General features: G+C 39.1%; 1 protein-coding gene across 9 annotated transcripts in view; it reads left to right on the plus strand.

The window, feature by feature from the left end:
- MCU (mitochondrial calcium uniporter) overlaps positions 1 to 17,083 on the plus strand; it is a 205,605-nt gene that overhangs the window by 17,923 nt on the left and 170,599 nt on the right. Inside the window, exon 1 of one of the 9 annotated variants that reach the window (XM_042960469.1) lies at positions 13,326 to 14,931. The exons of the other annotated variants lie outside the window; for them this stretch is intronic. Coding sequence (XP_042816403.1) covers positions 14,896 to 14,931 — 36 coding nt within the window. The 5' untranslated portion in view covers positions 13,326 to 14,895. Of the gene's footprint in view, positions 1 to 13,325; positions 14,932 to 17,083 lie in introns of those variants that run through there. 9 annotated transcript variants of the gene reach the window in all.

Genomic DNA, 17,083 nt, shown 5'->3' on the forward strand with positions numbered 1-17,083 from the left:
GAGAGACAAAGACAGAGCGTGAGCAGGGGAGGGGCAGAGAGAGAGGGAGACACAGAATCCGAAGCAGGCTCCAGGCTCTGAGCTGTCAGCACAGAGCCTGATGTGAGGCTCGAACCCACAATCCGTGAAATCATGACCTGAGCCGAAGCCAGGTCATGACAATGCTTAACCGACTGAGCCACCCAGACACCCCAAACTTGGTTACTTCTAAGTGTTATAGTCACATTCTAAATTGCTGGTGACAATATCCTAAACTAAGTTGCCTTCTTGGGAAGCCATGTGGTTCAACAATCCTACTTAAATATGTTTATCCTCCTGGAAGTCATTTTTGATGTAGTTTTCATCAGCACCTTCTGATGAATCATTAATCATTCAAATTTCCCTATAAAGATCTTAAAGTATTCTTTCCTTTAAAGTTCATTAGTTGTTTTACTAAAGTTGAACACTTGCACGCTCTATGACTCAGCATGTTCACTCCTAGAGTTATACACAACAGAATTGTGTGTGTAAGTTCACCAGAAGACATGGACAAAGATGTTAATAAGCAGGACGAGTTGTGATAGTGCAAGCTGGAATTTTCCAAATGCCCATCAACAGTAGAATGGGTAAATAAGTTTCTGGGATAATCACACAATGAATATTAAATACTGATCAGAATGAACAAACATATACATTCAAAATGTGTGAATACAATATACAATAATATGATAATGTGTGAATCTCACAAATATAATGTTGAGTGGAGGAAGCCAGACACTAAAGAGTGCATACTCTGATTGCATTTACATGAATTTCAAAACCAGGTTAAACTATCTGTGGTGTCAGAAGTCAGGAGATTGATTACCCTTGTTGGGGATTGGGGAAAGTGTTTGCAATGGGGTATGAAGGGGCCTTCTGGGGTACTAGTAATGTTCTGGTTTTTGTTTTGGGTACTGGTTATATGGATGTGTTTACTTCATGAAAGTTCACCAAGCTTATATATTTTTCTATATTCATGTTATTCAGAAAAAAGTATACAAAAGTGTTAACAATTCTGGAAAAAGCACATGCATGCACAAATTCACTGCTAACATTTAAGGGATATATGGAGAACACACTGAACAAATCAGCCTTACATCTTAGAATATATGGTATCTGAATTAAAGGATTATCAAAGTGGCATTGTGTTATTGGATCTGTTACAGTCCTATTTGTATTATAAGATGAATAATGTAGGTTGAGGTCTTGGGGATGGCTCAGAAAAGACATCTTTTCAGTCTGTATTAAGTACAGTCCCCAAATCATATATCCATCCTTTCTAACCTTACAGTAAAGACTGGTAAGCCAAGTAGTTGTGACTTGGGTGTATTAGTATGTTTATGCATGGTGAAGTTTCTCCTTCCCACTGGTCAGTGAGTGAGCTTCAGTCTTGTATCTCTGTATACTCTACATGGTCTTTTGGCTTTCACGGCATCACCTCGAACCTAACCAGAATGTAGAGTCCTTTTCCCAAATAGAGCCCCCTTTCATGACTTTACTGTTGTTGTTGTTTTTCCTTATTGGTACCTTTGGTTCTTCTAGTTACTTGAGTTAACTTTCCCTTTCTGACCCTTTAAAAAAAATGTGGTGAAAACACATAACATAAAATTTACCATCTTAACCGTGTCTTCAGCATACACAGTTCAGTATCCCACCCTTTGCACTTTGTGATCCATTATCACTATCCTTACCCATGTTGAAACTCTTACTGTATATCTAGACTTTTGTCTAAATAGCATCTCAACTTCCAGTGTTTCCTCTGTAAGCGATCCATTCTATATCTGTGTGCCAGATTTATAGTTGTAAAATCTCACCACATTATTCCCCCACATAAAACTTTGCTTGCCACTACCTACAGGGTTTAATGCAGATTCCTTAGTCGGATGTTCAAGGTCTTCCATAATGGAATTCCAGTCTGTCTTTCCATCTTTAATGAGAATGTTGTTTTTAATCACCAGTGACTACTTACTAATTTCCAAGTTGTGTGAAGCACTGTACAGGCATAATTTTACTTAATTCTGTCCTATAAAGTAATTGCCACAGAGGAAATAGAGGCCAGAGGGCTCTAAGTAACATGCTCAAGTAAGTGATGCAGTCAAGAGTTCAACTATAGGTCTCCATACGCCACAGTTGTAATCTCTGTCTCCCAGTGCCCCTGAATGCCTCGAGTAGGCTACTCCTGAACCACCAAGTGCATTCCCATCTTTACCTAGCTCTTTCGCTTCTCAGATCCATTGCCTGGAAGGCCCTTACTTGTTCCTTTTTCTCTCCCAGTCCCATCCTATCCATTAAGTCCAGTGATTTTTTTCCTCCCCCTCCTTATCCCAGTTTATAGAAAACTCCTTAGGGCTACTATACACTTGGTATTTTCACTGCCTTGAATCTGTTTCTTTTTATATATAGATGCATTTGCTTAAACTTTGTTTTTTAAAGTTTATTTTTATTTTTAATTTTTTTAAATGTTTATTTATTTTGAGAGAGAGAGAGAGACAGGGCATGAGTGGGGTAGGGGCAGAGAGAGAGGGAGGCACAGAATCTGAAGCAGGCTCCAGGCTCCGAGCTGTCAGCACAGGGCCTGATGCGTGGCTCGAACCCACAAACCATGAGATCATGACCTGAGCCAAAGTCTGATGCTTATCTGACTGAGCCACCCAGGCACCCCTTTAAAGCATATTTTTTGAAACAGAGCAAGAGCGAGTGTGTGTGAGCAAGGGGAGGGGTAGAGAGAGAGAGAGAGAGAGAGAGAGAGAGGAAAGAGAGAATCTTGAGCAGGCTCTGTGCTGTCAGTGCAAGCTCAATGTGCGGTCCCATCCCATGAACTGTGAGATCATGATCTGAACCAAAATCAAGAGTCGACTGCTTAACTGACTGAGCCACCCAGGAGCCCCTTCGCTTAAATTTTTAGATTGTAACCTCCTTGAGGTTGAGGGCTTGGAGTATAGATTTTTTTGTATCCCTTGCAGTACCTTATGTATAACAGGTGCTCAGTAAACATCTGTGTTGATCATTTGGAATGATAATAGAATCGTTGATAGCTGAAGATATATAATGTGCATCAAAGACTCCTTATTGGTTCTTTGCACTTCTTGAAGCTCTTTATAAATCCAGCTAACAGTCTTAATTCAGAACCAGGAATGACATATTTAGACTAGAGGCAGATATCATTGATTTGTAGGTTGGAAGCTTGGTAACTGTTGCCACATGCTGATTCAAATCAGTGCAGCTCTTCATATTCAGAATTTGACTTCTCATATTCTCACCATTGGTGCTTTGAGTTAGACCACTAGCACATCTCATCTATAGTATGCCAGCAGCCTCCAAATTAGTCTTCTTGCTTTGGCCCTTTTTCTCTGTGATCAGAACTCAGGTAGTGGGAATGATGATACCAGACAGATGACGACCCTTCCAGTAGCTTCTCATCTCACACAGAGCAAAATATAGAGTATTTAAAGTGGCCTGTAGGCAGCAATGTGCTGATAAACTGGATCTCCAGAGGGGGGACAGCCACTGATTTGTAACATTTGACTACTTCTGTGGTATAATTACTCTCACTATGGCTGATTCAAAGTTCTGGAATGTATAACAATCTTCTTATCGGCTGGTACCAGCCAGCTCCAGCTCTCCACTGCTGAACGTTCCCTGTCTGACCTCCACCTGCTACTGCTTTCCCCTTGCCCACTCCATTTTTGTGACACTGACCTTAGTGTTCCTCAAACATGCCAGATATCCACCCACCTCACAGGATCTTTGCATTTGCAGTTTTATGACTAGAATGCTCTTTTCCTGAAATACTTGCATGCTTGCTTATTTGTTATCTTTCTCAGGTCTGCTCAGATATCTTCCATGATCTCCCTATACAGGCATACCTTGAAGATACTGTGCGTTCGGTTCCAGACCACTGCAGTAAAGTGAATATTACAGTAAAGTGAGTTGAATGTATTTTTGTTACCCAGTGCGTATAAAGGTTATGTTTACACTTTACTGTGGTCTATTAAGTACGCAATAGCATTGCATTAAAAAAAAAAGTACATACTTTAATTAAAAAAACTTTATTGCTAAAAAAATGCTAACCATCATCTGAGCTTCCAGTGAGTTGTAATCTTTCTGCTGGTGGAAGGTCTTGCCTCCGTGTTGATGACTGCTGACTGCTCAGGGTGGGGGTTGCTGAAGGTTGGGGTTGTTGTGGCAACTTCTTAAAATGAGACAATAGGGTGAATTCGGCTGCATCAACTGACTCTTCCCTTTATGAACGATTTCTCTGTAGCATCAATGCTGCTTGATATCATCTTACCCACAGTAGAACTTCTTTCAAAACAAGAGTCAATGCTCTCAAATCCTGCTGCTGCCTTATCAACTAAGTATGTAGTATTCTAAATTCTTTGTTGTTGTTTCAGTGATCTTCACAGCATCTTCACTAGAAGTAGATTCCATCTCAAGAAACCACTTTCTTTGCTCATCCATAAGAAGCAATTCCTCATCCTTTCAAATTTTACCATGGGATTGCAGCAGTTCAATCCCATCTTCAGGCTTCACTTCTGATTCTAGTTCTCTTGCTGTTTCCACCACACCTATACTTAGTTCCTCCTTGGAGATCTTGAACCTCTCAAAGTCATCCATGAGAACTGGAATCAACTTCTTCCAAACTCCCATTAATGTTGATATTTTGACCTTTTCCCCCATGAATCATGAATATTCTTTTAAAAAAAAATTTTTTTTTTTTAACATTTATTTATTTTTGAGACAGAGAGAGACAGAGCACGAACGGGGAGGGTCAGAGAGAGAGAGGGAGACAGAATCTGAAACAGGCTCCATGCTCTGAGCAGTCAGCACAGAGCCGGACGTGGGGCTCGAACTCAAGGGACTGTGAGATCGTGACCTGAGCCGAAGTCGGACGCTTAACCGACTGAGCCACCCAGGCGCCCCGAATCATGAATATTCTTAATGGAATCTAGAATAGTGAATCCTTTTCAAAAGGTTTTCAATTTACTTTACCCAGATCAATCAGAGGTATCTCTATTTGTGGCAGCTATAGCTTTTGAAAAGTATTTCTTTTTTATTAAATTTTTTTTAATGTTTATTCATTTTTGAGAGATAAAGAGAAGGACAGGGCGTGAGTGGGGAAGGGGCATAGAGAGAGGGAGACCTCTTCAGACCTCTTCAGACAGAATCTGAAGCAGATTCCAGGCTCTGAACTGTCAGCATAGAGCCTGACATGGGGCTTGAACCCATGAACTGTGAGATAGTGACCTGAGCTGAAGTTGAATGAGTAATCAACCGAGCCACCCAGGTGTCCCTTGAAAAGTATTTTTTAAATAATAAGATTTGAAAGTCAAAATGACTCCTTGATCCATGGGCTGCAGATTGGATGTTGTGTCAGCAGGCATGAAAACAATGTTGTCGTACATCTCTGTCAGAGCTCTTGGGTGACCAACTGTCAGTGAGCAGTAATATTTTGAAAGGAATGTTTTTTTCTGAGCAGTAGGTGTCACAGTGGGCTTAAAATGTTCAGTAAACTGTTTTAAACAGATGTGCTATCATCCAAGCTTTGCTATTCCATTTATAGAACAAAGGCAGAGTAGATTTAGCATAATTTTTAAGGGCCCAAGGATTTTCAGAATGGTAAATGAGCATTGACTTCAATTTAAAGTCACCAGCTGCATTAACAAGTCAGCCTGTCCTTTGAAGCTTTGAAGCCAGCCATTGACTCCTCTCTGGCTGTGAACACTGTAGATGACGTCTTCTGACAATAGAAGGCTGTTTTCATCTACACTGAAAATCTGTTATAACCCCCTTCATGAATTATCTTAGCTGGATCTTCTGGAAAACTTGCTGTAGCTTCCACACCAGCACTTACTGCCTCACTTCCTTGTTGCGGAGACAGCTTCTTAAATCTCAAGAACCAACCTCTGCTGTCTTCAGATTTCTGCAGCTTCCTCGCCTCTGTCAGCTTCATAGAACTGAAGGGAGTTAGGGCCTTGCTCTGAGTTAGTCTTTGGCTTAAGGGAATGTTGTGGCTGGTTTGATCTTGTATCCAGACCACTTTACCCGTACCAGCAATAAGGCTGCTTCACTTTCTTATCATTCATGTGTTCACTGGTGTAGCACTTTCAATTTCCTTCAAGAACTTTTCCTTTGTGTTCACAACTTGGCTGACTATTCGGCACAAGAAGCTTGGCTTTTGGCCCATCTCAGCTTTTGACATGCCTTCTGCACTAAGCTTAATCATTTCTAGCTTTAGATTTAAAGTGAGAGACTTGTGACTCTTCCTTTCACTTGCATACTTAGAGGCCATTGTAGGGTTGTTAACTGACCTATTTTCAATATTGTATTTCAGGGAATAAGTGGGCTTGAGGAGAGGGACAGAGACAGGGGAATGGCCTGTTAGTGGCGCAGTCGGAACATGACACATTTATCCATTAAGTTCACTGTGGTGCCCCTAAACAATTACAGTAGTAACGTCATATAGCACTGATCACAGATAACATAACAAGTATAATAGTGAAAACATTTGAACTATTGCAAACATTACCAAAATGGGACACAAAGACATGAAGTGAGTAAATGCTGTTGGAAAAGTGGCACCGATTGACTTGGTTGATGCAGGGATCCCACAGATTTTGGATTTGTAAAAAATGCAGTATCTGAAATGCAGTAAAGCAAAGCTCAATAAAATGAAGTATGCCTGTATAAAACTGAAGTCTTCCCCCATCTACTCAACACTCCTTTTCTCCATTACTCTGCTTTATTATTTTTTGTTTTTTTAGCACTTCCAATATTTCATGTTGATATATACTTGCTCTCCTGTCCTGTCCCCTCCATTAGAGCAGGAACATTTTCTTCACTACAGAATGTTCAGCACCTAAAAGAATGTCTAACACATGCACACATAGTTGTTGGATGAATTAATATGTACTTCTTTTAAAAGTGCACACTTGAGTGTGTTTCCTCATCTTGGAATATCCTTTGTATAGAAGGATTTTTTTAATTTAATTTCTTAAAAAAATTTTTTTAATGTTTTTATTTATTTTTTATTTTTTTTTATTTATTTTTTTTAATTTTTTTAAATGTTTATTTAGTTTTGAGACAGAGACAGAGCATGAGCAGGGAAGGGTCAGAGAGAGAGGGAGACACAGAATGTGAAGCAGGCCCCAGGCTCTGAGCTGTCAGCACAGAGCCCGACGCGGGGCTCGAACTCACGGACTGTGAGATCATGACCTGAGCCGAAGTCGGATGCTTAACCGACTGAGCCACCCAGGCGCCCCTAATGTTTTTATTTTTGAGAGACAGAGAGAGAGAGAGAGAGCGTGCGCGAGCAGGCAAGGGAGAGGCATAGAGAGAGAGGGAGACACAGAATCTGAAGCAGCCTCCAGGTTCTGAGCTGTCAGCACGGAGCCTAACGGGGGGGGCTCAAAGTCACAGACTGTGAGATCATGACCTGAGCTGAAGTCGGACACTTAACTGACTGAGGCACCCAGGCGCCCCAAATTTAATTTATTGGTTGTCCTGAGATGATTTCCAATATACACTACAGAGTTTTTATACCTGACTGATGCCTTGCTATAGTGATGCATTGCTGCTATTTCCAGACAGTGTAGTCTGTCTGTGGGTAATGGTCGTATTTCCTTTGGAGCCTGAAAAAGAAGCATTTTGTTTTGGTTGAAATAAAAATATCTGTGAAACTTATAGACAAATCAGTTTAATCCTTGTCACTGGTAATTGCAACTTGAAATTATTGCTCACTTATGCTTCTAATGAGGAACTCAACAATATTTATGGTGAAGTGTGTGGTAGTGTGTTATTCTCACAGTATCATCTTTGTGAATTTGAGGATCTATGGTAAGTAATGAGAAAACAACCTGCACATTTTATTTGAAGATCAAAATGAGCTTATGAGGACATTTTCCTGTATGAAAACTAAAATTTATAGATCAACTTAGCATACTGGTTTTTTGTCATTAAAAAGTGTATGACTTCTTATAAATTAGATGCTGCCTTTCCCACTTGATCTCGGTTACTGCCTCACCACCTGATCCAACCCCTCTGCCTTTTTGTATTTTATTCAGCCCTCCACTTGCCGTAGTCTAGGCATCGACAATTACAATGAAGTAGCAAGATTGAGTTGTAGTTACTGCCAGACTTTTCTTTCTTTCTCTCTTTTTTACATGTAAGTATTTTTACAAATAAAATTGTAATGTAATAACAGTTAAAAACACAGTAGGCAACATTACATTTTCCAAGTTAATCTTTGGGTAGCCACAATAACCCATTTTTGTTTTGGGGTTTGATCCACAGAGGTCAGAGAAGAGAGTAGCTTGAACTGAAAGCTGTCACTTCTTCCCTGCAGACAGTTAAGAAATGGAGAAAAAGTCTGTTTCTCTTTGTGAGTGTATTACTTTCTTGGATGTGTTTTTAACTAAAATTTGCAGTATTTCCTGCCTTAACACTTTTGGACATGAGTGAAAAATCTCCTTTCTCTTACGAAAGCTTAATTTGCTTTGTTACATCACTTTTGACTTTAGGAAATGTTTATCTTCTAGAATTTTTTAAATCAAGACAGTTTTTTAGAGCAGTTTAATATTCACAGCAAAAGTGAGGGGGAAGATAAGAGTTAGATTTTTTTTATAGCTACATTTTAAATAAGTACCAACAAGTTTGTCAGGACAAAAATAAACTTAATTTTGTGTTCTTGTGTGTGATGTTATTATTCACTTTAAAAAAGCTTTTATCTACTATATAAGTACCAAATCACAGAAAAATAAAATATACAGAAAAATGGAAGGAAGGAGAAAGTGCTACTCAGAAACAACCATTGTTAATATTTTTATGCATTTCTTTCCAGACATTTTTTATGGAGTTCATCTCACTTTTGATAAGAGTAGTTCGTCTTTAAATACAGCATAAAACCCTATTTTGCTTCCTTTGCTTAGCATTATACCAAATGTTTAACAAACTTGTCATGAACATTAGATGGCAGCTTAATATTCCAAAGAGTAGCCATATCACTGTTTGTGTTTACAATATAAATTTCAAAATAGATTTTTTTTTTTTTTTTTTGGCGGCAGATTCCAGAATTTTAAAGAATAAACATTCTTGGGGCACTGGGTGGCTCAGTCAGTTAAATGTCCGATTTCGGCTCAGGTCATGATCTCACAGTTCACGGGTTTGAGCCCCATATTGGACTCTGCTCTGACAGTGCAGAGCCTGCTTGAGATTCTCTATCTCTCTCTCTCTCTGTCTGTCTCTGTCTGTCTCTGTCTGTCTCTCTCTCTCTCTGTCTCTCTCTGTCTCTCTCCGTCTCTCTCTGTCTCTCTCCCCCTCTTTGCTCCTCCTCCGCTTGTGCGCGTGCACACACACAGTCTCTTTCTCAAAAATGAATAAATAAACTTTAAAAAGAAGAACAAACATTGTTTCCTCTTGAGACAAGTGTCAGGAAAATTGGAAAAGAAATTAAAAAACCTATATTCACCTGATGATCCTTCTGTACTTTGTTACTGTGTGAACAGAATTGGATACCACCCTCACCGTGTTCTTGTACACTCACAAGTAACAGCCTCAAATTACAATAAAGTTATTTAAAGCATCTCTTAAAGTCCATCTGTTTGAGATGCTGTTCTCAAGATCCCTTTTACCATTTCAGTGAAAGCTGATAAGATTCTTCTAAGGCTGTTGGAAAGCCCATCCTTCAGTCTCTAGATTTGGTAACCAGAAATATTAAGAAATAATTTTCTTCTTCTTCTTTTAAAATTTAGATTCAAATTAGTTAACATATAGTGTAGTATTGGTTTCAGGAATAGAATTTAGTGATTCATCACTTACATATAACACCCAGGGCTCATCCCAACAAGTGCCCTCTGTAATGCCCATCACCCATTTAGCCCATCCTCCCTCCTACCTCCCCTCCATCAACCCTTGGTTTGTTCTCTGTATTTAAGAGTCTCTTATGGTTTGGCTCCCTCTGTTTTTATTTTATTTTTCTTTCCCTTCTCCTATGTTCATTTGTTTTGTTTCTTAAATTCCACATGTGAGTGAAATCATATGATATTTTTCTCTGACTTATTTCGTTTAGCATAATATACCATAGTTATATCCACGTTGTTGCAAATGGCAAGATTTCATTCTTTTTGATGGCCGAGTAATATTCCATTGTATATAAACACCACATCTTCTTTATCCATTTATCAGTCGACGGACATTTGGGCTCTTTCCCATATTTTAGCTATTTGATAGTGCTGCTGTAAACATTGTGGTGCACGTGCCTCTTCGCATCAACAGTTTTGTATCCTGTGGATAAATACCTAGTAGTGCAATTACTGGGTCATAGGGTAGCCACTCTAGAAACCAGTATGGAGGTTCCTCAAAAAGTTAAATATAGAAATAATTATTTTCTATACTTTTCTTTCAGAATTGCTAAATGATGTTTTCATACCTTGTGAATCTTTCACATAGGTGTGCTGATATGCTCTACTTTTAGGAAATAAATTCCTTTCTGTTAAACACTTAAGTTGTGCCTCGTCTTTTGCTATTATGTGCATTGCTGCAGTGAATAACCTTGTGCATTCATTATTGCTCCTGTATGAGATTATAGAATGTGTTCCTAAAAGAAGAAAGTATGAGAACTACTATCTGTTTACATCTTTGCCAACACAGTGTGTTACCAAACTTTTGGATCTATGTGTGATTGGTGAAAAAATTGTATCTCAGTGTAGATTTAATTTGCATTAAGTGAGTGAAGTTGAACATCTTTTTAAAGAACTGCATTTCCTTTTGCTGTGCACTAAAGCTCCTATTCCTTGACTCTTACAGTGATCTTTTTCTTTGTGATTTTTAGGCGCTGTTTGGGTATTAAGAAAAGCCTTTGTGATCGGGTTGCAGTTTTCTTTTCAGTTTGTCTTGTTTAAAAAAAAGTTTGTTTAATTATATATGTAGAGAAAGGCAGATAGAGAAGGGGAGAGAGAATCCTAAGCAGGCTCTGCACTGTCAGCACAGAGCCTGACACGGGGCTCAGTCTCATGAGCTGTGAGATCATGACCTGAGTTGAGATCAAGAGTCGGATGCTCAACTGACTGAGCCACCCAGGTGCCCCAGGTCATTTTTTAACATTTAAATTATTTAAGTCTGAGTCTGTAGTTTCAACAGGCACATTTCAAGGGCTGTATTATGTATAAAAGCAAGAAACTGCCTGTAGATGTTGCTTAGTGAATACAATATTAGTTCTGTGAAGACAATTATATAAATAGAGATTAGATTAGATTTATTCCTTCTTACAGAGAAGCAAATTTCAGTTAATCACATGGAAGAAGTTCTCTCATTAGATCAGCTTTAAAATGGAATGGGCAATCTTGGGACTAGGTGGATTCTTTTTACTAGATCTGTTATTGGAAAGGAGATACCAACCCTTGTCCCTGTTGTGCAAATTAGGCACATAGTGTTGAAGAAGTGACGGGTGAATCATCTGGAAGGTTAGATTAGTTGTTTCTGATAACCTTTTTATTTTCATATTGTTTTTATTTATTTATTTATTTATTTATTTATTTATTTTTTAACGTTTATTTATTTTTGAGACAGAGAGAGACAGAGCATGAACGGGGGAGGGTCAGAGAGAGAGAGGGAGATACAGAATCTGAAACAGGCTCCAGGCTCTGAGCTGTCAGCACAGAGCCCGACGTGGGGCTCGAACTCACTAACTGCAAGATCATGACCTGAGCCAAAGTCCGACGCTTAACCGACTGAGCCACCCAGGCGCCCCTTTCATATTGTTTTTATTTTGGACATACCAATTTCTCTATGTATATTGATTTTTATATAATTGTGAATATATCAATTTTTTCCTGTCTTGCCTAATTCCCTTTCTCCTTTTACTTCTCATTTTGCTCCAAAGTGACTGTATAGTATATATCTTTTCATATTTTCCCTCTTACTTGAATCACCATCCTATTTTTTGTCTGCCTATCAGTACACATACATTCCTCCAGGCATACATGCATATGTATAGTTATTTTAATTTTTTTATAAAATTGGATCATACGATGCATTCTTTCCTGCATCTTATTTTCTCACTTGATAATAACTAGTACAATATTTTCCACATCAAGTAGTACAACACTAAAGCATTCATTTATTGGCTGTATAAAACATACCATTATAAATGGATTGTTAAAAAAAAATTAAAAAAACATTTTTTTTAATGTTTTTATTTTATTTTTTGAGACAGAGAGAGACAGAGCATGAACGGGGGAGGGTCAGAGAGAGAGGGAGACACAGAATCTGAAGCAGGCTCCAGGCTCTGAGCTGTCAGCACAGAGCCCGACGTGGGGCTTGAACTCATGGACTGTGAGATCATGACCTGAGCCGAAGTCGGACGCTCAACCGGCAGAGCCACCCAGGCGCCCCTTTTTAATGTTTATTTTTGAGAGAGACAGAAAGACAGAGTGTGAGTGGGGGAAGGGCAGAGAGAGAGAGGGAGACACAGAATCTGAAGTGGGGTTCGAACTCGCTAATGGTGAGGTCATGACCTGAGCCAAAGTTGGATGCTTAACTGACTGAGCCACCCAGGCGCCCCTAAATGAGATTAATTTTTGGTGCTGCTGTACATTTGTTGATGTAGCTAATCTTTTGTTGATGGATTGTTCCCCCCCGCTTTTTTTTTGTCACTGTGCACATTGTAGTAAGTACTGTCACATATTAGTACATTTATTCTATGAGATAAAGAGTCAGTAGGGGGAGGGCGCCTGGGTGGCGCAGTCAGTTAAGCATTTAACTTTGGCTCAGGACATGATCTCATAGTTCGTGGGTTTGAGCCCTGTGTCATGCTCTGTGCTGACATCTCAGAGCCTGGAGCCTGCTTCAGATTCTTTATGTCTCTCTTCCTCTCTCTGCCCTTCCCTGACTCACATTCTATCTCTCTTCTGTCCCTCTCAAAAATAAACGTTAAAAAAAAAATCAGTAGTGGGATTGGTGGTTCAAAGTGTGTGTGTGTGTGTGTGTGTGTGTGTGTGCACGTGTGTGTGTATACTATATGTATAGTTAGTAATATTTAACTTGTTTTCCAAAACCAACAACATAAGAGTCTTTGTCAAGTCCCTTCTGATTTATTTGAGACCATAAAATAGAATTATGTAGCCTTTTTATAGTTGTTAGCTATATATAGTATTAGCTAGATTCTTTTTTTTTTTTTTTAATGTTTATTTATTTTAGAGAGAACACACGAGCGTGAACAGGGGAGGAGTAGAGAGAGAGGAGAGAGAGAATTCCAAGCAGGCTCTGTGCTGTCAGCATGGAGCCCAGCATGGGGCTCAATCTCATGAACTGTGAGATCATGACCTACACCAAAATCAAGAGTAGGACGCTTAACCGACTGAACCACCCAGATGCCCTGGATTTTCTGGATTCTTAAAAGATTTTATCTGAATAGGTCTGTTTATAAAATTGTCTTTCTGTGTTCTGAGTGACTATGTTACTTTAATACAAAATAAAACAAAATTCTCAAAACTCTAGTTCATGTACCTAGTACCAGTGTAATATCTCACAGACTAGAGGGTAAATGGACTTGAGACAAATGTTAAAACCTGACTTTGGGGATGGGGCTGGGAAATAAAGTCCATTTTAGTAATAGATTTTTATCTTTAAATTGGGTATTTCCTTGGTTACAAGAGGATTAATTATAAGAATCTCTTTCTCAAGTAGTCTCAGCTTGAACAGATAAATATAGAGCACCAGTGTTGGGAGAGGGAATGCTGTAGAAAATGTGTGGGTAGCTGTTGTAGTTTTACATAGCAGATAACATCTAGGATAAAGAATAGATGAAAATGCTCATTGAGGATTAGTGTTCTTGAAACATCATCAAATACAACATTCCCAGGCCTACCATTCACAGCCATTCATAATCTTGCCCATCCTGCGTATCTAAGATATTTCCCACTGAGCTCAACACACTTTTCTTCAATCTTGTATTTCTGTGTTTGCCACACTATTCCCAGTGCCATTCATTTGGTCTCATCCTTTAGAAGGCATGTGTTTCCCCTTCTGCACCCCTGCAGAAAGATGGATTCTAGTTTATCTTTTCAGTACTCAAGTGCCGTCGTCTTCATGAAGTGTCTCTGACCTCTCTAGTCCACATTGATCCTTTTTTTCGTTCTTAACTCCTACAGCAGTGCTACTTTCACTTTCTTCCAGCTGGTTCCTGACTTTACATTTATGTAGCAGTAAACAACTTTTTGAGTTTTTATTGAGTGCCTCTTGCATATGCAGCACTACTACTCTAAATACTGGGTCTAAAGGATGAAGACAGAAAATGTCCCTGTCCTCATGGAGTTTATATTCTTGTGGGGAGAGACAGCCAATAAATAAAATAACTAGCGAGAAAACATCAGACAGTAAGAATCTTATGAGAACATCTGTGAAGAATGAATCAGATACCTTAGTTGCAAGTGGTGGATCCCATTCTAGTTAGTTAAAGCAGAGGGAAAAAAATTAAGGGTATTACATAGCTCATAGATTCTTTAGGGGAAAGTGGAGAATCATTTTGGAGACTGCTTAGTTAGGAACAATGCCTAAATTATAACACTGGGCTCCATCATTGGAGATATTACTTCTTTTGTCGCAGAACAGGTATTGGAATTTGCATGTCTGTGCTGAGTATGAGATGTAACTGCTAGGACATCTGTCATTTCGCCTTCTGAAAGGAAGGTATATCTCTCTGAAATATACTTCAGAATAGACTAAACATGGTGTCTCCATTATATCACTTGCTTTCTAACTGAAATATCATGTGAGTGTGTTTGGTTGGGAGAACGTAGGTCACATACCCACTTCCTGTTTACAGAAGAGGCTGAGGAAGTGAATTTCTGACTTATGTTTTGGGAAGGCACGACTTAGGAGATGAGAAATTTTCCAAACAAGGAAAGCGGTTTAAAGGTACTAAGTAGTTATAAACCATGGAAAAGTTGATATGGTAGAGAGTGATTGCAGGGTTAATTTGGATTTGAGTAGTCAGAGAAAGCCACTCTGAGGTCAAGAAACTTAAGCTCGGCCCTAAATGACAAGGAGAAATCCATGTAACATTAAGGGTGGGGAATATTTTAGTAGGGTGGACCAGTCAAAGGCCGTGGTTTGGAATTGGGATGGGGGTCTGAGGCACAGGATGGTGAATGAGTTTGGCCTGTTGGAGGAACAGCAGGATGGCTGATGTTGCTGTAGTGTGGTGAGTGAGAAGGAGTGTAGATGAGATTGTAAAGGAGAGGATATTTTTGTTTTGTTTTGTTTTGTTTTACCAGAAGTGTGAAGACACTCATCTTACTTTTTCTTCCCCTGAGATGTCCTGTTGAGAGTGGGGATGTAATTATAGGTGTGGAGAAAGGGAGGATATTTCTGTGTTATTAAACCCACGAGCTCTTGGATATTATGGAGTGACTAAAATTATTTATATACTGTTTAGGAGGAGAAGAGTGTGAGGTTTCTAGCAAAGATAAGAAATATCTCTGCATGTCCAGTGAGTAGTGGGATAAAGCCTTCTGTTTTCATTCCAGTGCCTCAATCTAGCGAGCCTTGAAAGAAATCCTTCTTTATTCCTCTTACCTTGATGTACAGGAACCATGTTTTGTGTGGTTATGATGATTTGTATTGCACTAGCTCTTGGGACTGCTTCAGAATAACAAAAGACTCCAGCCTCAAGTCTGCATTGATAGATCTTTCCTATTAAAGAATTGCATTATATAATGAAGTGATAGAAAACTGTTTTCTAGTCTTTTTTTAGAAATCAACTCCACAAATAAATGAGATAAATTTGCCTTGGAATGCAGAACAATTGCTACTCTGAATCAAGTAAACTCTGCTTTATGCTCACTCTCTTTTACATTTTCCACTTCCTATTCAAACTGGAACAGATAGTCCTTATGTGTCTAATATGCTCCTACTGCACAGGGGTGTTTGGACTTTAGATGGACTAATGTGACTATAGGTGGTAATATTCTATGCAGAGTTTCTCAACCTTGGCACGACTGATACTTTGTAAGATGATTCTTTGTGAAAGGGGGACTGTCCTGTGCATTGTAACATGTTTAGTGGCACCCCTCCCCATTTGTGATAACAAAAAAAAAATATCTTTAGACATTGCCAAACATCCCTGGTTGAGAACCGCTGCTCCAACTCTAGCTTTTTGGCTTTCTTTTAAAACTCATCCTATTTGTCCTTTCTAATGGTAACTGATGACCATACTTGTAGGTGCTCTGCAGAGATGACATCCATTTGAACAGTTTCTAAATATGATTATCCTACATGTGCAGGGACTTTTAACATAGTTTGAAAATGAGAAGACAAAACCTCTTTCCCTTATGTGTATATCCAATGGACATTTCCGATACTACTTTAGTAAGATCATATAAGAAAATGTGAAAGTGCACCGTGGGTGATATTAATGGATGTTAACGGCTGAGGCCGCAGTAACTATTTCACCTTTTCCCTATTGTGCAGCTGTAGTATGGCTTCTGAATTTGACACTTGCCTCATGTGTGAGCTATGATTAGCCTCAGCCAGTGGTTTTGAAATGGCCAAACATGACCTATTAAAGGGTCAGAAAATCAATTTAGTAGAGTGGCAACCAACTTAAAAAATACTAAATGTAATATAAGAAAATATCAGAGTGCATTGTGTATAGTAAGACTATTGTTTCACAGAATATTTGTTAGCTTGTCTGAATATGTGTCTACGTACGTGTATGAGTCTTGATGTAAAATATATTTCTTAACACGGCTTGCAGTTGAAAGAGTTAAAAAGCCATTGGTCTAAGCCAATCATAATTCCATTCCCCTTGCTGGTGGTTGGTTCAGGAGCCCCAGTTTAAGCCAGTCTATACATGGAATTCCTCTGGTAGCAGTAAATTGATTCTGGGATGGGCACATTGGCCCCCTCAACCTGAAGGAAAAGGCTCTGGATAAGAGAGCCTTCATTCTTCTACTTCATGAGTTCAGAGAAGCCTGCAAATCGAATTGCTACTGGCTGCCATCTCAAAACCACAGGAATGTGGGGCGCCTGGGTGGCTCCGTGGGTTAAATGTCTGGCTGCTAAACTA

The sequence above is a fragment of the Panthera tigris genome, chromosome D2, assembly GCF_018350195.1.
Source record: "Panthera tigris isolate Pti1 chromosome D2, P.tigris_Pti1_mat1.1, whole genome shotgun sequence".
NCBI lineage: Eukaryota > Metazoa > Chordata > Mammalia > Carnivora > Felidae > Panthera > Panthera tigris.